The sequence below is a fragment of the Ochlerotatus camptorhynchus genome, unplaced genomic scaffold (assembly GCF_037179485.1).
Source record: "Ochlerotatus camptorhynchus isolate MF236.1 unplaced genomic scaffold, CSIRO-AGI_Acam_v1.1 ptg000071l, whole genome shotgun sequence".
NCBI lineage: Eukaryota > Metazoa > Arthropoda > Insecta > Diptera > Culicidae > Ochlerotatus > Ochlerotatus camptorhynchus.
The window spans coordinates 602,135-624,733 of record NW_027040561.1 but is presented as its reverse complement, the minus strand read 5'-3'; the positions used below and the strand labels follow the sequence as shown (position 1 = coordinate 624,733).

The 22,599-nt window shown below is 40.7% G+C and overlaps 1 protein-coding gene across 1 annotated transcript in view; it reads right to left on the bottom strand.

The window, feature by feature from the left end:
- Window positions 1-6,960: 6,960 nt before the first annotated feature.
- LOC135697526 (uncharacterized) overlaps window positions 6,961-22,599 on the bottom strand; it is a 64,119-nt gene continuing 48,480 nt past the window's right edge. The window contains exon 10 of the mRNA XM_065217277.1: window positions 6,961-8,975. Within this exon, the coding sequence (XP_065073349.1) occupies window positions 7,920-8,975 (1,056 nt within the window). The 3' untranslated portion in view covers window positions 6,961-7,919. The remainder of the gene's footprint in view (window positions 8,976-22,599) is intronic.

The following is a 22,599-nucleotide window of genomic DNA, read 5'->3' as shown; positions in this document are numbered from 1 at the left end:
TACAAATCAATACGGTTTTATTTTTTTTAAGTTTCATATTGGCATGAACTGCCGTTCTGCGCATATCTGTCTCATGTTCTAAAAGTAACATCTGAGAAAATCGCGAATAATGTTTCGAATCATTTCTGCTCATCGGAAGAAATATAAGTTAAAATAAGTTAGTGCATTGTTCACATTTCTACAGAATCAATTTGGTTTAGTGAAAACTACAGAACTTACCTTCAATGAAATAAGTTAAGCCTATTTCTATACAAAACAATTCAGTGGGACTGAGAAATTCTACGCATATCAGCCCCACTAAGAACTATTACTTTCTGTGTTGCTTTGATGGCCACGTTGCGTTTGACGTCTTTACTCTTGTGACTGTAGTTCTATTTACATGAGCGTGCTTGAGTTCTCCGCGAAGTTTTGAAAGTGGATAGTTTGCATAGGTTTGCATCATTAACTGAAACCAACAATAAGTGAGTTGACATTGCTGCAATCGTCGTTTGCTACATCTATAAAGCCTATAAGTATGGGCATCTTGAGAAACAAATGATGAATGCTCTGTGCAGAACACAATAAGATTGTCGATCGATGATTTCAAGAAAGACTTTGGAAAAGTTAACATACACAGCAAGGATTTCATTATATTCAACCAAATGCAACCACGGTAGTATATTTAGAACATTCTAACGACTAAATTTACGAAAGGACTATACAACAACGGATATTCTGAATCAGTCAACAGGAACCTTATTTTAACTACAAAATATGGTAGCAGCTATCAACTAAAGGGTGATACGGTCAAAATTTGGTCAAGGGAAAACGCGTGTAAATCGGTGAAATCGTTTATTTAAAAATCAAATTAAATTTCTTTTTCAAGTTCAATTAGTATAAAATTCAGGAAAAATATTCAGTTAGGCTTCCGCTTTTCCAAATCCGAATTGCCGGGCCTTACGCTTGACCCGCCATCAGATTTTGTACAGCCACCTTGTCCACCTTCTTCGCCGCAGAAAGCCAGTTTGCCTTGAACTGCTGCTCGCCCTTAGCAGTTTTTTTGGTCTTCTTTAGGTTCCGCTTGACAATAGCCCAGTATTTCTCAATTGGACGGAGCTCTGGCGTGTTGGGAGGGTTCTTGTCCTTGGGAACCACCTGCACGTTGTTGGCGGCGTACCACTCCATGGCCTTTTTACCGTAATGGCAAGATGCCAAATCCGGCCAAAACAGTACGGAACAACCGTGTTTCTTCAGGAAAGGCAGCAGACGTTTATTCAAACACTCTTTCACGAAAATTTCCTGGTTGACAGTCCCGGAAGCTATGAAAATGCTGCTTTTCAAGCCACAGGTACAGATGGCTTTCCAAACCAGATATTTCTTTGCGAACTTTGACAGTTTCATGTGCTTGAAAACATCTGCTACCTTTCCCCTTCCTTTTGCCGTATAAAACTCCTGTCCCGGAAGCTGCTTGTAGTCGGCTTTGACGTAGGTTTCGTCGTCCATTACCACGCAGTCAAACTTCGTCAGCATCGTCGTGTACAGCCTCCGGGATCGCACTTTGGCCGTCGTATTTTGTTTATCATCGCGATTTGGAGTCACTACCTTCTTGTAAGTCGATAGTCCGGCTCGTTTTTTGGCTCGATGCACGGTTGTAGACGATACACCCAGCTTATTTGCGGCATCTCGGAGAGAGAGGTTAGGGTTTCGCTTGAAACTACCGGCAACTCTCTTTGTCGTCTCAGCGGCTTCCGGTTTTCGATTTCCCCCCGATCCAGACTTCCTGGCTGTCGACAAACGTTCCCCAAACACTTTAATTACATTTGTAACGGTTGATTTGGCAACTTTTAGCGATTTTGCCAACTTTGCGTGCGAGTAACTCGGATTTTCGCGATGCGCGAGCAAAATTTTGATACGCTGCTCTTCTTGCTTGGACGGCATTTTGACAACTGAAGAGTGAATTCTAAAATCAAAATAGGAGCAACATTCTACACACACACACCTTCAAAATGAGGGGTGCTCAGGTTTTTTAAATGCAAAATTGAAAGAAATACGTCAAGTTGATATTGACCAAATTTTGACCGTATCACCCTTTAGGTGAATGAACACATCAAGTGACAGAAAGTGCCATAATTGTTAACTGCGTTTCTTCTAGTTGTTTTAGAGAATAATACGTAATTTTTCAATCACGTCAATATTGGAAGATATTTATACATCGTTGCTACATACAATTGAATTTTAAATCATGTTATTTTGTCTTTGGTTTTTAAGATCTTTACACTGCTTCTTCTCAATTAATTGTTATTACTTTAATAATGCACAGTTTGAAATCTGAACTATAATCTGGTGTTTAAATATGAATTCCCGTTTCTCTTAATATTTTTCATCATAAAATAAAGCTTCTACTTCCCGAAATGACTCATTGAGTTTCTTTGGATCATATAAATCCTGTTTCAATCATTCGTGCACTCAAATCGATTCGTTAATGCAAGATTCAGTAAAAAAATCTTTGTGGGACAGTTATGCGTAGAATTTCAACATGTGACAATTAGACTTGATGTTGTATTAAAATAAGCCCCTTAGTTCACGCTTGACGATTTTAGCAGCGTACAAGTATTGCACATCTTCTAAGCTATCTCGACCGAACTCTATTGCGTTTTAAATCGACTGTTTTCTCTTTCATATTTCGTCGTCAAAAACACCAAACTCCACAATCAAACACGACCCTACGTGACTACTGTGGAAATCCGCCGATATTAATTATGGGCAAATCACCCACGACGCAGCTTATCAAAGTCCAACTTACCCGTGCAGCAGCTAGAATCCAAATGACCTTTCACCAACTGTCAGGAAATGTGTATGAAAGATCATGACCTACCTAGTTATTATCCATCTCATATCTTCCCTCTCATTCGGTATAACAGTTATAAAAGTTTTGTTTGTACAACATTCATTCCTCTTGCTTTAACAATGATAAGATTGGTAAGCGCGAGATCATCGGCCACTACTGGAACTGTTAGCCAATATACGCTGACCGTTGCCAACCATTAAGTTCTACTCCCCCACAAGGAATAGAAGGGTGAGTGATGGCAGAAGCTGTCCATCCAGGACAAGAAATTCTTTACCGTTTCTCATTCTGGTAGACGTTTGCCGAAACTTGTACTTATGACCCACCCGGCTAGTGGAAAATGTACCTCTACATTATCATCATGGTACCCGGACAATGCTGCAACCTAGAACTCAAGAAGGATTCGATTCGACCTAAAATTCCCACTGGCGATAGTAGAAGCAGCAATAGACCTTCAGTTACTTCCTAGTGTTAGCCTTAACTTTTGGGTACTGAATTCATCTATGTTTGTTAAACATGTTTGGGAGAGTCAATCGACTGCGTCCATGGTTTTGAACTTTTGAACAGCCTAATAAATAAACAGGAGATCCTGGAAATCACTGTTCAATAACAACACAAAAATAAATAGTGATGCTCTTCTTCATTCTCATGGCTCTCAACTATTTACTTTTAACCCCTTCATTCTCATCGTCTATCAAATAATTTCCAGCAGCATGCAAATGCGTACCTAGGATCTAGATACTGGTTGTCAACGTTTGATTACTACCAACAATCAATACGAAACTATCGATTTGAAATTGGCTCACTACTTGACTAGCCTATTGGTCCCAAGCAAATCGATTAACGTACCCCATTCTAATCGAAATTCTAGTACTGCACAATGTTTGTTTTGATTCGGTATGAAAGTTTGACAGATAAAATGAGGGGTTAGTGGAATTTCTTATGTTTCGAGGGGTGAATCGCTTAGCTTTGGACCGAAGATAGTACCAGAGCTGAGCCAAAAAGTAGAGCTCGTTTCTTCGGGACCTACTAGTCTTAGAGTTACCTCTATGTTACTACCTTCTCTTTGCATTTGCTTGTTGTTCCTTCATAACTTTCCTCCTTACTTGGTTTTGCCGGAATTGCATACTTATTCCCCGCTGGCGGTTCCGATCGCGTTAATAAATACCGTGATTCAGATTGGCTCCGTCAAGGGCTTCGTTACCTCCGGTGTGGTTACCTTCACAATTATGTTAGCAGCATTAAGAAGGACTCACTCGTTTTCTCAGAACGGCCGTCCCGGTCGCGTTCTCTCCTTTGGCTTTGCCACGGCGAGGAGACGATTTTTGCAAATCCGTCCTCACTCGCATTCAGAAGTCGTGTTCTTATCCCATTTTCCTTGCAAGTGGGTGATTTGCCCTTTTATTACCTATCGGGGGTCTCCAAGATTCCAGGTTCGTCTCCTGGCAGGATCGCCAGAAATGTGAAAATCCGCCGATATTAATTATGGGCAAATCACCCACGACGCAGCTTATCAAAGTCCAACTTACCCGTGCAGCAGCTTGAATCCAAATGACCTTTCACCAACTGTCAGGAAATGTATATGAAAGATCATGACCTACCTAGTCATTATCCATCTCATAGCTACCATCAGTCTTCAACCACGGCCTTCATGATCATGTTATGGAAACACCTAACAACACAACAAAAACTAATCAGTCAAGTGTCAAGCTTGCATGTTCGATCGCGACATTTATTTTCTTAACGAATCATGCTTCAACATGAGAAAAAAAAAATAATAATGAATTATTCGTAGACACCTAACGGTAAAAACCCCGAGGAATATGCTTCATGCGATCGAGGTCATCCCTCTGACAAATGGGAACGATGAAAATAAATCTCGATTGCTCCCCCGAAGGAACACATCCGCTCCCGCAAACAATGCATCAGATCCCCAATCCGGCGCAACCAGCATCCCGCCCAAGCATGCCAACATCACCATCAGATAGGGGAAATATTCCCCTACCCGATAGCCTCCGAAAATAAACACTTCAATCAACGATCCCTCGCAAACCAAAGCCCATCTTCAAAAACTATCAACACAAACAGGTACAGGCATGATTCCTCTTTCATTTGGTATAGTCTGTCTGCGAGACTGAGCTTCTATCCGCGAGCAATCGGCGACCAACGGGCAGACGCGCAAATCTCAAAGCTCTCCGGGCGTACCCTCGAAAATGCAATCGAGAAATTTATAAGAACAATCTTCAACTGGAACGTACTCACCAAATCAATATATCCGGGAGCACGATCCCGATGCTTATTTTGCTCTCGCAAACCCGTCGTCGTCGAACGGCAAAAAAGGGAACTCGGTGAGCAATTTTGTGAAACGTAATTTTCACTGAAAACAACCGCGAATTCACTAATTTCACCACACCCAACTGCGAAACACGTTCAGAAGCACTTTTGGTACACTTTCGATATCAATTCCGTTCGAAAACACTATTCTTGCAAAAATAGTTGCAAGTGAACCAACATTAACACCGATCGTTGCGAGCTCTTTTACGCACCTTTCAGCGCGTAAATAAACTTAATTTAAACATTATCACTCGCGATGCCACTAATTTCTGGTCCGGGAGAAAAAATCAAAGAACGCAGAGCTACATCTCTTCTGATGCTTGCAAACAAACATGATGAATCAAAATTTCTTTACCGATTCTAAAACTTTCCAAATGCAGCCGAAAACTATGAAAGCGCACGCACGCACAAAACAGAGAACAAACTCAAAACGCAACCGTATCCAAAGGGGTTCGAAACTGCACCGATACCGATATTTTAAAACCTTTGATACCGATAAACTTGAAAATAATCTGGCAACGCTGGCGGGTTTCAGTCTCATCTTCTTGTTACTTTCAGTCGTCTTCAGCTTAACTTCTTGTCGGCTAGAAATAACCACGCTCAGATAGCAGGGTTAATCGATAACTTTCCATCTGTCAAATTTTAACCAAAAGTTTAAAAAAATCCACCAAATGGTTCAAAGCATAAATGAATCTGGAGCAGGTAAGTTCCACTTTTTATCAAAACAAACTTCCCGACAGAAAATATCACAGAGTGGTTTTGGTGGAAAATTATCAAATGACTATCATATTACATGGGTGATTTCGTTCTAATTCATCAATTTGGTGTTGATTAAACCATTTCTGATCTAAAATGTTATAACTAGGACATCGTTGCTTGCTATTTTCAGATTTAACACAAGCGCAGCAGCTCTTATTCTGAGAAAAACTAAAATACATACATTCGTGACGGTCTTCGGCGACAGTGTCGTATGACAGAGCTTGTCATATGACATTTTATTTTTACATTTACATTTACATTTTGTTTTGCAAGTGTCGGAAGCAAAGGCAGTCGATTATCACAAAAAATGTGTCGACTACGGTAACCGCTTACAAGACTGATCCGGAGTCTCGAAAAGCGCTCCACACGTCAAATCATACTCTCACTGAAGTTCACTCTCCCTCTCTCTCGAGGAGTTTTTGTTTACTTCTTCCATATTCCTGCCGCGAGGTGAGGGCTGGTTAAACTCGCAGGACAAGAGTGTTTTAAAACCCTCAGTTAGTTTGAGGACGTTCAACAAGCCTGGTTACGAGTTACCGTAAAGCGAAATATTTTGAGATTCCAATCAAATTCCCGGTTCAGTGGCCACCCTGGAATAATGGACTATTCGGGGTAGGTGGCGATTAAAATATGACGTACATTCTTAAGGGGGAGAGGTCCCAGAATGTGGGCATTCCTCAGAAAATTTGTTTTCGACATTCTCATGTGTTGTGTGGAAAATATTGTTTCCCCTACCATACCATGGAGATTTCGGATACCGCTTTAGCACCAACAGGTTCCACGTTTTTGCATTTTGCATATTCAATTTTATATATATTTTCAATATTATTCTTATTGCATTTTGCATGACCTCTCTAGACGCTATTTTTTTCCATTCAGCACATTCCTCAATCTTATGTTGCTCATTTCGGTACATCACCTTTTCATCAAGGTCTCTTTTTTTTTCCTAGCAAGACCATTTCCAAAAACCACACTCGCACACCGCACACAACTTGGCTACATATACTTTAACTGTACACGTTTTCCGAAGCGCATTTCGATCCAACTCTAATCACAATTATACCTTGTTTTCAGGTGTGGGTGTTTTTGCCTACGCGTGTGAATTTGCTTGTATGTGTAATGTGTTATGTAATGATTAACTTTCTCGCTATAGGAGAAAAATACGCAAAGCTCTACATCGTAGACTAACAAATAGATGTTTATTTTCTTAATCGGTTCCTAGTTAGTTAGTCCCTATGTCATTACCAATAAAGGTAGTATTAAATTTTATCATTCACCTTTTAGTGTGTTGGTTTTTATTTTCTGGTTATAAACAACAATTTCCATTCGGTTGGCTAAACATCTATTTAAGAGATTGATTACAGAGTGTTGAAATTTATGGTGTGCAATTTTTGAGATTTTGTTTTTCAAATTTGTAGGGTGTGTTACCTAAGAATGAAAGTTATAAATAAATAAAGAATCAAAATGTGTAAATAAATATTCAGTTGGTGAGTAAGAACGCAATTTTGAATAGAAACGACGGTATTCGTTAAGGAACTTTTGTTTGTCAAACAATCCGTTCGTTTTCGGACGCAAACGAACAATGTTGTAAAATTTAGATGGTACAGTCTAAGTGAAAAGGGTATGCTTCTAAGCTATTTCCGAGTTGAAAAAGTTTGTATGGCAAAAATGAAAGATTTACCGTGATCAGAAAACTTACGAAAAGTTAAAAAAATGGCAGTCAAAGGCTACTCCCATAAAGAAGGGATTTCTTTAATGTTAGTTTCGAATCCATCTGAAGATTCCCGGTGATTTCATACACTTCATGTTTCTAATTCTCATCCCACAATACAAGGTAGATTTTTTTCCAGTTTAACAAAAACAAAAGTTGCAAAAGTCGGTAAGCATATAAATAAAAATTCAATAAAAAAAAAAAAAACGAAAGCATACATCCTTTCTAAATCACAATTTCCTCTACCCCTACTTCGGTTCGCTCACAGCACAAGCCTTAGTCTTCGCTTCTCTAGGTAAGTACCGGTTTTAGCCGGGTTTTTTTTCGCTTCAGATTCGAATCAGTCTTGAGCGAGCGCTTCTTCTTCAGCAGCTTTCCGCCGTCGTTCGATTTGGAAGATTTGCCCAGTTTGGATTGCTGTTTGGCCGAAGTGGCTTTGCTAAATTTACTTATCTTGCTCGCCTTACCTGCGTCCTTCTCTCCTCCCGAGGAAGAACCACCGCCGGGGCTCAAAGCGCAAGCCCCAGGGATGGTGCCGCTGGAGATGGGTGGTACTCCCTCACCGGAAGCCACACCAGGTGACCCAACCACCGCTGCTTGACTGTAGGTCGAGATTAGCTTCGTGAGCGCTACTGTACCGCCGGAAGTTGTCGCGGGCAGTGTGTATGAACAGCATGGTATCGCATCGAGGCTATCGTCGCAGTCCAGGCATTCTTCCAGCAGTTTCGATTCGGATTTTACCTTTTTGGAAAGTGGAAGGTCCCCCAGCGAGGGTGGTGCCGCTAGGAAATTCGGAAGCGAAGAAGCTGTAAGATTGTTTTTGAAACACAGGTCGAACCCATCCACTGCACTGCCATGCTGATGTGGTGGGGAGACTTTGATCTTTTTGCGAGGCACTTGATGCTGATCTTTGTTTCGAATAAGCTCCTGCAGCTTCTTCCCACTGGCCACGACAGGGCCAACAACACCAGATTCGCAGAGGATCTTACTCTTCTTGACGACATCCTTCTTGCCGAATCCTTTCCCGACAGCACTCACAGCCTTCCGGGAAATCTTTCCCGAGTGTCCCTTCAACGTGCCACCCTTCAGATACTGCCTTCCACTGCTGGATGTTGCCGAACAGCATCCGGATGCGTTTGCACCGAGTGATTCGCCGTTACCTTTCCCGTTTCCATTGCCGTTCCCACCTGCCCCGCCAGCACCGGGTGGACTGCCAGCACCGCCAGCTCCGGCAATCGACCCACTCGGTGGAACTCCCATGTTTTCCCACTGGAGAGCGTTCTCCTTGGCGATCTCCAACGAGCTGGACGATTGGTTGCTGAGTCGCTTGGAATGTGGCTTCGGGACCTACAACGAAACGGTCAAAGTGGAGAAACAGATGCGAACCGTCGCTTTTAAAAGGTCATGAACTTTTGGTTCTATTCTTACACCGATAGGTACCAGTAAACCCAATTAGAGATAGGTAAGAAAAAGGCAGGACAAAACCAACGAAGGTCTAGTAGGAACATGAATGTAATAATAGTAGATAGGTATTGAAACAAGATTCTAAGGAAGAAAGACAGATAGAATTAAAAAAGGGACTACAGAGTACAAGAATAAGCAGAAACAAGAAATCGAACACATTTAGAGCTTTATTATAATTATGTACTATTCAAATTCGTTTCCGTCCGGTGTTTTACTTAAATGTTGCATGTACAATCAACGATACTTTCAATCATTCATTTATAACTCACTACAATAAATATTTTCGTTCTTCGTTCCTCTTGGACTTGAAGACCAAAAATGGGGATTTCATTCTAACCAGGAATAACTAATAATATCGCCGCACTGTATTATGTAGAGAAAGATTATATAATTAATGGAAAAAAGAATCACATAAGTCAGTCAGCTCCTAAAGAATTAGTAAATAAATAACCAACAAGTGAGTGCCAGCAATCAGCAAAAAAAAAGAGACAAAAAGTAGTTGCATTCCTAAGAACTGAAACTGTTGTAATCAATCGGTAGACGAAAACATAACTGGCAGTTAGATATTTAGCAAAGCATTATTTGACTGTAGTGGTATCGGTCGAGTCACGCTGATGGCAGTTCGCCTTTCCGTATCCGTTGGTGGTCATCGGAAGTGGAATCCGAATCTAGCATGTCCAGACGGTTCCGCCGGCGCCGTTTGCTCTATTGGTTACAGGCAAATGCAGACTCTTGTTAGTGAGGCTCTCAATTTTGTACGGAAAATGTGAATTTCGAGCAAGGGATGTGGCGATTGGTAAAATTAATGGAATGCCTACATTTAAGATGATGGAATGATAAGTACCGGAAAGTGTGCCGATTTCGATAACAAATGGCTACGAAATTACGGCCGCTTTCCGGTCTAGACAGTTCCTACGGTTTGATTCTCTGTTGAAGGATTTTAAATCAACAGGAATGCTGTTCAGGTGGGACAAGAGTGCCACCCCAAAATGTTTGAAAATAAACGCATTTTCAATACTATCTCAGCCATGAAACTATCAATGGTATTCGTATGCAGCATTGTAGAAAGTTCTATTTAAAATGAAGTAGGGGGAAGTGGGGCAATGTGGCCAAAAAATCAACTTATTGGACATATATATTACACAAAATCTTTAACAGCCTACTCGAACTATCCATTTCATTTTAGTCTAAAAAATTACTTTTCTCTAGAGTAAATATTCGAAAAATGTTAGACTAGCTCAAAATGTCAAAAATGTTATAACTGACTTCTGAATCAGAAAATAAGGTCTGTTACCGCGAGGCAATTAATTTAGGATCAAGTCTATAAGTCAACCCGCACAGTTGCATAAGTCTTAGCTGATGTCGATACCAAGGCCAAGGAAAAGAAATGAAAAGTAGGGCAAAACAACGACAGCTCGCTTACATAGTCTGACTGCACTATTTACTTAGGATGCATATGCGCTCGAGTAGGATAAACACATGTAGATTAAGATTAGTTTTCCCTCTTTGTTCATCCCTCACGAAGGTAATAATCTATTGTTCAAACGTTACAAATGCTCGAATTCTTATTTGTAAATAAATTCAATAAATTCATGAGCATATTGAGAAATCCCGGTTCCGAAAAGGACATAGTATATAAGGACTCGAAAACATAGATTAGCCCTTTTTAAGCCAGCTAATGTAACACATAGATTTAAGATCCTTTGTACAGAATGGAAAATAAAACTAAGTTCGTAAGTTACTCCAGATTCTTCTCATTTTTTAATCCGAAAGAACATTCGGCCTAGAAGCGAAAACTTCTCTCCTTAACCGGAGAAAAAAATTAGCTCCTAGAATCAAAAAAACAGTGTCTAACCTAATAAGCGAAAGACTCTCCCTAACCGGAGAAGAAAGTAGCTTTTGGCCGCGACAAGGTCTATCTGAAGTTTCTTATAACTTATCGTTGATATTCCTTCAGCAGCTTTACACATGATCATGGGTTTATATGACACGAGGTAGGGGTAAGAGGGGCATAGTGAGCATCCCGCACTTCGGCTCTGGATCTCTAGCTGCGTGAAACAAATCAACTGGTAGTAGGTCCAATATCATTATGATATTGATCCTACCACCGACCAATTTGTTCCGAACGACCGGAAGTCCAAGCTGGTGCACGGGATGATCACTATGCCCCACCTGTTCACTATGCCCCTCTTGCACTATCTGTAGTTTTTAATAAAATATTTTCTTAACAATATATTACTTAAGTCAATTCGTGGCAATATGAGCACCACTGATATTTCATCTTAAATTCTTCAATTTTGCATTATTTTTTTCATAAATATTACTGTTTCATGTGAAAGCACGTTTTGAAGCAGCTACTTTGGAAAAAAAAATATAGCCTCAAATAGACAGTACTTCTAAAATTTAAATTATTCTACAGAAAATAATTGTTTCTTTAAAATCTTTTTATGCTAAAACTGTTCATATTTGACCCTCCATAAAGCCTCAATAGAACACGCAGAGAAAATTGACCTTATTGAACCAAAAAAAAATATTATTGAAATATTTTGCAATGTCAATTATAACTTTTTTTGAATTCAATATTTATATTTTGTAGCTTCAAAAATGTTTTTTGTTGTTTTCATTGCAAATTCTGAAAACAAATATATTGTAGATTCAATAAAATATATTTTTGTCTTCAAATATTATTTTAACTACTTTTTAAAAATATATTGTAAATTTAAAAGCAACACTTTTCCAAAACATACACAGTTTTCAATGCCTGTACATGCTCGGCTTCCCAGTCTCGTCGGAAGAAGTTCTTTTTGAACAAGTTGCTTTCTTTGTAAGGAATTCAGTATTTGCATTTTAATACGTGTTTTAACGATTTTTCCCCAATTCCAGCAAATCAATACAACGTGGAAACGTTGCCCGTTTCGAAACGCAAACTATTAATTTACATACCGTTAATGAGAGGTCATAATTTCGTTATTTTTTGTATAATTGATAAACCTATTTAATCACTATTAATAAATAGAAAATGAAACCAAAAACAATTTTTAAATTTATTGAAAATTATTTCTCGAATAGAAAAACTGCTAAAATTAAAAATTAAAATATTTATGGCAAACCAATTTTATTTTTAAATTATTAAAAACAATTTGTTATTTGCAGCAATTTTTTTTTTGAATAAAAAAAAGTTATTGTTGGTAGCAACTTATTTTTTTTTTATCAAAAAAATATTTTGTCTGTTTGAAAATAAATATTGTAAATTCAACAAAATATATTTTTAATTGCGTTTTTGACAGATTTTGAAAACAACAATATTTTATGTCCGAACAATAAAGATTTATTGTTGAATTCAATAAAAAAAAGTTATTAGCCGGGGAATGATAATTTTTGTTGTTGTTTTTAATACATAATATCATTGAAATTAAAAAACTTTTTTCTGCGTGAACAGAATACTCTTACCGGTTGTTTTCAAGGTTTCATACCACCTCTAGAGGGTGCTCATTTTACCGGCCAATTTAATTCAACCAACAATCAATAGGAAACTAACGATTTTAAATTGGCTCACTTCTTGACTAGCCTATTGGTCCCAAGCAAACAATTAACGTACCCTATTCTAGTCGAAATTCTAGTACTACACGATGTTTGTTTTGATTCGCTATGAAAGTTTGACAGATAAAATGAGGGGTTCGTAGATTTTCCTATGTTTCGAGGGGTGAATCGATTAGCTTGGGACCGAAGATAGTAGCAGAGCTGAGCCAAAAAGTTGGGCACGTTTCTTCGGGACCTTCTGGTCTTAGAGTTACCTCTATGATTCAACTACCTTGTTTAAACCCAGTTTAACCATAGAGTTAACTCTAAGACCAAAAGGTCCCGAAGAAACGTGCTCAACTTTTTGGCTCAGCTCTGGTACTATCTTTGGTCCCAAGCTAATCGATGCACCCCTCAAAACATAGGAAAATGCACGAACCCCTCATTTTATCTGTCAATATTTCATAGCGAATCAAAACAAACATAGGGTAGTACTAGAATTTCGACTAGAATGGGGTCCGTTATTCGATTTGCTTGGGACCAATAGGCTAGTCAAGTAGTGAGCCAATTTCAAATCGTTAGGTTCGAATTGATTGTTGGTTCAACTCTTAACATTCTTGCATTTACTCAAAGGTGCTCCAATGCTCTCAAGGGTTTGTTTTTATTGAACACAGCTGGATCGAGCAGACGCGCCAATCTACTCGAAGGTTAAATTTTGTCAGACGCAATTAGGTGTATCATCTATTAAGAGACGCACATACCCATTAGCCAGTGGCTAGTATGATTAATAATCAAATGGCTGTGTTTATAAACAAGCACTAATCGATTTCATTTCATTTAAGACGCATGGCTCTTTTGTTCCATAGGGGTTGGCACTCTTGCCCCATAGCAGTTTCAAAAAAAGATGACGTGATTTAATTTGCATTACATTGTTGATGTATGAAGGCAATGTTATGAGCATGCAATACGATGCACAAACTCCTATAGATATCCACTATATCGCATATATAGAACGTATAATTGTTAAGGTGGCAGTCATGCCTCATCAGACCCTAAATTTGTTTAAGTAACTCTGTGGACAATTCCATGACGATTGTGCGGAGGATTCCAGGGTTCGTGAAAAATACCAAGGGAATCGAATTTCGATATTACAATGGATTGCGCCAGCGAAAACAAAAACGAATATTAAATGTACCAAAAGGTTCTAATTTTGTGAAAATCAACTTTTAGTGGTTTTTTTTTCCTACAAAATAAATCGCCATAACTTTATTTTACTAGAGACATCTGTTGCGAAAATCAGCCATACTGGCAAGCCATTCCAAATAAATTTTGCGAACACTTTTAAGGAAATTCCGAGGATAATAGCAAGCGCATCTCGCAAATTTTTAAGGAGAATTCCAAGTGAAATCTCAGAACAAGGAGGAGGAGAACTCCAAGATAATTCTGAGCAAAATTTCAAGACAATACGCGACGGGAGAACTCCAACTCCACTCCAAAAAATCTTCACGTTGATGCTACGTGAAAAATCACGTAACCCCTTAAACACCCGACTTTAATCATTTTCACGAGCCGCAGATCAATGTCAAATGGAATTTTGATAAAATGTACGTGATTTTCATGTCGGTTGATACTACGGGAATTTCACGTAAAAAGAATGTGATAAGCATGTACACTCTACAAAGTATACACGTACAACCTACGTGAAAAATCAAGTAGCCATTTCGATTACTTCAACTTCCATTTTTACATGATGGTAGTGAAATTGACAAACATTCCATGTAATATTCACTGGAGCTGATTCTCTTAAATAAAGAATTTAAAAAAAATAAAAACTGGAGCTGATGATGAAAGTGCTTACGTGAAATGGGTTTACGTGATTTACGCATGTATGAAAAAGTTATTCAATATGGCGTCGACTTCATTAGAGGAAGAGTTGCTCTCAGTTTTGGATTTCCTAACACTAACACTGCATAAACTAGAAGGTGTTTTTATACTATTTTACATCATTCGAAGACCGCGCAAATAATTGTATTTATTTAAATTTCAGAGGCTGGAATCAACATCATAACTCTGAATAAGACAGCGCAAACACATATTGCATCAGAATGGTCCTGATCAAAGATTTTAGGCAACGAAATGTTCAGTGTTAATTTTTTTAATGGCAATAGAGAAATGCTTGACGTTTAATTAAAAAAATCTAAAAATGTTTAAATATTATTTTCTTGGTATTTTTAGATCTTATAAACGTTGCTTCAAGATCACGTAAACATTCCGTGAAAATCCATTTCAATATAAGTAAAAATCACGGAACGTAAACGTAATATAAACAATAAATAACATTTAAAAATCACGTAAACATTGCGTGAAAATCTATTCCAAGTTAAGTGGAAGTCACGTAAAATTTACCTTACTGTTCACGTTGACCACTAAATGGGAATATTTTTGGCTACATGACATTACGGTAAATGTTACGTGAAAAGTAGTATGGACGAAAGCTACCTATGTTTTCACGTAGATCAGACGTGCATATTTTTTGGAGTGTAGAGAAGCTTATGTTCGCGCGAAAAGGGCATTACTTATTATTTTTCACAAAAACTGACAGGCCTTTTTCAATTGTTGGACTAGATTTCTGAGGTGAATGGCATGGGGAATTCTACGGAAAATTCAAGCGAATTACAAACATGAATTCTTGAAAAAAGTTTTAAATTAGAATGGAATCTTAGGACGAATTTAAGAAATTGTTGTTGTTGTGTTCTGAATTTCTGGACTCCCAGAGAAAATTTTAAATTGATTTTAGAAGAATTCTGAGATGATTATAAAGGAAATACTTGAACAATCGAATACAATCCTGTTAATTTTTGAGCGAATTTTCATAGACAAATTGTGACTTCAAACGTGTCGCAGAACCAAATCCATCATCTAGAAAACATGCTGCTATCTTAGCAATGACCCATTTAACATAGTGAACTGTACTACCTATAAGTGCATATCAGTCCCATATGGATTTTCGTCAATTTCAAGATTATAACGCTATCCACTATCAATCGGCATCTACTTGTATATTACGTGATAAAACTATGAACTTTGATCATGATAAATGTGAAAACATCATCAAGTCAGTTTGTCCCATCATTAGAGTCCCGTCCTAAAATTCAATCGCCCAGAGGTTAAGTAACAGTTCTGCTTTTTGAATCGCCATATTTTTCGCTGATATAACAAGATTTATGGCAACTAATTTTAACTTGACACCAGGCTTGCTTCCACTCACTTGCTATAAAAACATGATTTTCTGAATTTTGAAATCATTAGCTGTTATAATCATATTTTGTACTTGTTAGATACAAGAAGAGGTTGAAAGGCAAGTGCTTGACACATGAAACCTGTCAAGTTCGCTTTAAGATAATCACAATCAGCAATTTTCCGACTCGCGAGCGCTCACTCTGAGTGAACGCTCACGAATCATAAGATCGCTGATTGTAACACTCTGGTAGCGAAATTGACAGGTTTTATGAGTCAAACACTTGCCTTTCAACCTCTTCATGTATCTAACAAGTACAAAATATCATTATAACATCAAATGATTTCAAAATTCAGGAAATCATTTTTTATAGCAAGTGAGTGGAAGCAACCCTGCTTGACACCATTATCGGTTAATTTACTATGATTTTTAAAATATTTACTTGGCAATAGCACGTCTTATCTTCAACGGCCATTTTCTCAATGCCTTCTTTTTGCCATATGGGACTAATATGAGATTATACTGCCGCTCTTCGCATGTCGGTCCCATCGTCGTTTTTTTGTCAAAACTGAGTTTTTCAATGCAAATGGTAGCTAATTACCCATATTTTCATAAGACTGAATGAACTCAAAAACTTTGTTCTGAAAAAGTTTGAAAAGATAGCCAAATTGGTTGTCCCATCAAATAAGAAGCAATGGTACGAAGCAAATTAAAAACGCGATTTTCTCGGTTTGCTGATTTTCGCTATAGGACGGACATGCGGAGAGCGACAATATACTGCCTATACTGCCCATAATCGCATATCGGTCCAATATGGATAAGCCAAGATGGGACTGATATGCGATTATGGGTAGTATAATCCCATATCAGTCGCATATGGAATAAAGTAGGCATTGAGAAAATGGCAGTCTATGTTACGAAGTGCGATTCCCATATAAATATTTAAAAAAATCATAATAAATTAATATTTGTTTCGTCTCGGCCCTATAGTTGGTGGTGGAAAGGGGGTCTGTGATTTAAGTTTATCGTTGCGTGATAAGTTCTCCCATACTCAGGTTATTCTGATCCTGATCCAAAGCGAATTTTCGATGACGCCTTCTGAAAATCTCTTGAGCCAAATTACTTCTCTACCAGGACGCACTGTAGAAAGCATTTTGGGAGTCCCCAGTTCCTCTAAATCAGTCGCGCCTATTGCAGTCAGCGGTCATCCAAGTCGTCCTGGCCCTGAGTTTAGATGTGGATTGAGGATCTCCCAGCTTGCTATATTAGGCAAGTACACACTTAATAGCGAACTTTCACTGCCTGATGATAATCATAATTCCAGTGCCTTCAACTCACCTCAAACAACTGCCAGTCGGCAACATGGAGCCTCCACAGTCAACTGCTCTCCGGGACGCATTCTTGCCGTTTGCCCTGAGGAAGCCCCTATTCCACTCATCGCAGTCGTCCCGGCCCTGCGTTTGAGATGGGAGAAGGGGTCTTCCACATTCCTGTTATTGGCAAGTATCTTGGTTTCCAGCGGCCCTACTCGAACATTCTTCTTCCGTCAAGTGACATCTACCAGCTTCCAAATGCAACTACACGCTGAACCTTCCTTTGTTCCCGTACAGCGGAGGTCGGACATAACGATTTACTATCAGAACGATGGCGGTATGAACGGCCTCGTGGAAGATTATCATCTGGCCGTCATGGATCACTGTTACGACATTTTAGTTTTGACCGAAACATGGCTCAATTATCGAACCATTACAAACAATGTCTTTGGTGCTGGCTACGAAATATTTCGCTGCGATCGAAACACGAATAATAGTAGGAAAACTACTGGGGGAGGTGTCCTTATCGCAGTTAATTCCAAGCTGAAAGCAGAAGTTATCGAGGACAATTCCTGGAACACGGTTGAACAAGTGTGGGTGGCTATTCAACTTGGTGATCGTCAATTGCTTCTCTGTGCAGTGCACATCCCTCCAGATCGAACCCGTGACTTGGAGCTTATTGACGCACATTGCCGATCTGTCTTGGTCGCTTCAGACAAAGCAGGCCCTTCCGACGAAGTTATTGTTCTTTTGTCCAGATCACGAGCATTCATCTTTCCACGTAGGAACCATCCAGCTCCTGGACAGTTATAGTACCGCAATTCTGTCACAAATCAATGGCCTGTTGAATGAAAACAACCGCACCCAGGATCTCTGCTTTGTGAGTGCTCGTGATACAGCTCCTTTCCTCTCCACGGCACCCGAACCATCATCATGCATGCTTTAGTTATCGTGATCGAAAATACTATTGTCCATGATTTTACCAGCACTCCAAACGCTGTGTCATATGACTTCCGTAGAGCTGACCATCGCAGTATTGTCCATGTGCTGACCAACCTAGATTGGGAGCATATTCTATATCCTGTAGACGTCAACATTGCTGCACAAACCTTTTCTCACGTCTTGGCATATGTCATTGACAGACACGTTTCCAAAAAGATTCCAAGATCCATATCGATTCTCACGTCCCGTGGATGACGAAGGATCTTCGCTCGTTAAAAAGAACTAAGAAGGCTGCTCTCAGAAGATTTACTAAACTCCGCACACTGCCGCTGACATGCTACTATGTCAGACTCAACCACTAGTATAAGTGGTTAGGTCATCTTTGTTTTCAACGCTATCAAAGGAGGATTCAACGGCGGCTAAAATCACACCCGAAATCCTTCTGGAACTTCGTAAATGAGCAACGCAGAGAAGTTGGCTTACCCTCTTCCATGATTTTTAATGGTGAAACTGCTGGCAATCAACAAGACATTTGCAACCTGTTCTCAGCCAAATTTGCTAGTGTGTTTGAAGGCGAGCAACTCTCCGCTAATCTCATTACTTCCGCGGCCAGTAATGTTCCATTGGTCAACCAAACGCTCAGCATGGTCGAAGCCACTACAGATACGATTTATAGAGCAGCATCTAAACTTAAGACTTCAGCTAAGGCTGGACCCGATGGTTTGTTCCGTCGATTATTCTTAAAAAGAACATCTCTTGTCTTTTAGATCCACTGTGCCGCATATTCCAGCTCTCTCTTTCCAGCGGCATCTATCCGTCTTGCTGTTTCCTGTTCATAAAAAGGGAACCAAACGCGACGTAAATAACTACCGGGGAATCACGTCGCTGAGTGCTGTATCAAAACTTTTTGAATTGGTTATCATAGAGTCCCTAAATGCGCATTGCAAGCAATATCTAAGTATAGATCAACACGGATTCATAACTGAGCTTTCCACAACTACGAACCTGCTGTGTCTAACGTCTTACATCACAGACAGTTTGATTGCTCGGACCCAATCTACACAGATCTTACGGCACCCTTCGATAAGCTGAACCACGAAATTGCGATCGCTAAGCTTGATACGCTAGGGATCGGTGGAAATCTTTTGATTTTGATGGTTTCGTTCATACATCACGGAGCACCAACTGACAGTAGCTTTGGGTACTTGTCGCTCAGCAAGCTTCTGCGCAAAGTCCGGTATACCTCAGGGTAGCCATCTGGGACCATTGGTATTTCTCCTTTACTTCGACGACGTGCACCTTGTTGTCACAGGGCCACGATTATCGTTTGCAGACGATCTGAAAGTTTTTCTGCGCATCCGCTCACTCGCCGACTGCCGTTCTCTCCAAAATCAGGCGTCTAGGCGTTTTTCTAGACTCAAAGCTGACATACTCACACCACCTATCGTATGTCGTCGACAAAGCGTCCAGAACTCTTGGCTTTGTCTTCAAGATTACTAAGAACTTCACTGCTTGAAATCGCTCTATTGCTCTCTCGTACGATCTACGTTGGAATACTACTCTGCAGTCTGGAGCCCGAACTACAATAATGGGGCCGAGCGAAATGAATCTGTGCAACGACGTTTTCTTCGCTTCGCGCTCCGTAAGCTGCCTTGGAGATACCCACTTCGTCTTCCAAGCTACGAGAATCGCTGCCAATTGATCAATGTCGAGCTCTTACGTATCCGAAGAGATGTTTACAGAGAAGCAAGTTCAACCTCGATCACTACGCAACAGTCTTATGCTGAGACTTCCACTTCTTCGAACTAATTATAGCTTAGGGAGCACTATTTACGGCTTGCAGCGAATGTTCAACCGAGTAGCGTCGATGTTTGATTTCCACTTGACACGGAATATGCTTCGCCGAAGATTCTCTGCCTTTTTTGCTGACCGAAAGCGCTTGAAAACTCAACAGCTAAGTGTAAAATTTAAGACTTATACATTTTTAGTAACTTGACTATGCTTTCCTAGTTATTTTCGTTTGTAACTGTTGTATATGTAGTCTGTATAATCTGTACTTTTTTTACAACACATCATTGGGACTATTTCTAGTCTGTTGAAGCAAACATAACAAATAAACAAGTTAAAATCAGTTGCAATCAATCTAGCATGTTTTGATATATCAGCGAAAAATATGGCAACTTGAAAAGCAGAACTGTAACTTCATCTCTGGACGATAGAATTTAAGGACGGGACTGATATACGATTACTTTGCTTGATGGGACAAACTGACTTGATGAAGTCCTCACATTTCTTTCTGATCAAAGTCCGTAGTTTTATCGCATAATATATGCCAATTGATAGTGGATTGCGTTGTTATCTCAAAATTGATGATAATCCATATGGGACTGATATGCGATTATAGGCAGTATATTACCGCTCGTCGCATGTTGGTCCCATAGTTGTTTTTGTCAAACTGAGTTTTTCAATGCATATGGTATGTTCCGTCTCCGCCGAAAGTGAACCAACCATCTTGACAATCGCCGCTGACGAACAGCGACAAACAACACTAACCAATCAGCGACGTCCATATCACCATGCGCAGACAGCGCGCTCCTATAAAAGTGGCACCCATTAGGCAAACTGACATTCATCACTCATTCTCTGTTTGATCGTCAAGCAGTATAGTTCGGTCTTTGCTCGCTTTGTCGAGTTGTTCGATAAATCTATAGTTTGTTACAAACGTTTGCAGATATACTGCACGTCGCGTCGTCAGTAGTGTCGGTCGCATCGCGTGATGGGAAGACAGCGCTCTCGGAGCCGACTTCGTGAACAAGCGGAGAAGAAGAACAGTGGTGAGGGTAGCTCGGTACCTACCTCAAATAGGTACGCTACTCTGCCCACCGATGTTGGAAATACCAACCCAGTCCCTGTGAAGCGGACGAAAAAGAGGAAGAAGAACCAAGGTCAGTCCGATGGTACGAGCGGACGCGACGATGTTACCGCGACGAACGCCAGCGACATCGGTGATTTCGGCGACGCCGTCGAAACCGAGAATTCTGCCGGCCCGAGTGCGGCGAAAATCAAGCTTCCTCCACTGGTGGTGAAGGTAGTGCCACTCAAGACGCTCATTGGCGATTTCGCATCGCTGGGCATCGCAGCTGAGTACAAGATCAGCAGGATCGGCACTAAGGTGATGCTCCGGACGAAAGCGGAATACGAAATCGCAGTCAAATTCCTGAAGGATTCCAATGCGGAATACTTCACGCACGACATCCCCGGTGAAAAGCCCTTCAAGGTAGTCATCAGGGGTCTACCGGATGTTGATCCCAAGGCGATCGAAGAAGAACTCAAGGACCGGTACAAGCTGGCCCCAATCGCTGTCTTTCGGATGACGAGGCGAGACGAAAACGTGAAGACGTACCCGGATTGTCTTTTCCTGGTGCACTTCCAGAAGGGAACGGTGACGCTGAATGCGCTGCAGGCTATCCGCTCAATCTACTCCATAATCGTACGATGGGAGCCATACCGTGGAGGCCATCGCGATGTGACCTAGTGCCAACGATGTCTGAACTTTGGACACGGCACTCGCAACTGCAACATCAAGCCACGCTGTAGCAATTGCGCTCAAGAACACGCCACTTCCAACTGCCCTGCGGATGGAGCCGTGGCATTAAAATGCGCCAACTGTGGTGGTGCTCATCAAGGTTCCGACAGACAGTGCTCCAAACGCGAGGACTTCAAACGCATCCGAAAACAGGCGGCAACTAACAACCAACCAGGACGCAAGAAGGACAAAGTCCCGGCATTTCGGACGGAGGATTTCCCGCCCCTTCGTGCTCCTCAGCAAAGGCAAGTGAATTCACGGGTGCATTCCGCTCAAGCAACTTCCGGTGATTCTGCTGGCCAAAGCTCTCCATCCCCCCCTGGATTCTGGAGACAACCAACAGCGCAAAACAACAACCCCGATCTGTTCTCAGCGGATGAACTGATGGAAATCTTCGTCAACATGTCCGGTGCTCTTCGTAAGTGCCGCAATAAGCCCGAACAGATCCAAGTGCTCGGTAAGTTCATCATCCAGTATGGCGTCTAAACCGCTAACTATCGTCACCTGGAATGCTTGCTCTGTAAGAGCAAAAGAGATTGAGCTTGCCGACTTCCTCCGCAAGCACAGCATCGACGTGGGCCTTCTAACCGAGACCCATCTAAAGTCCGGTGACAGCTTCTGGTTGCCTGACCACAACATTATCCGGCTTGATCGCACCAGCTCCAGGGGGGGTGGTGTTGCGGTCGTCGTCAAGAAAGGAATAAAATACCACACTCTGTCCCATATCCGCACCACTATCATCGAGGCCCTTGGTGTGGAGGTGGAGTCGTCAACTGGATACGTCCAGTTCATCGCCGTCTACTGCCCTCGGCAGTGTGCCGCCAGCAGTGGACTAGCGGCTAAATTCAAGAAGGACCTGTCCACCATCACCCGTACCGGTTCCCGCTTCGTAGTTGGAGGAGATCTGAA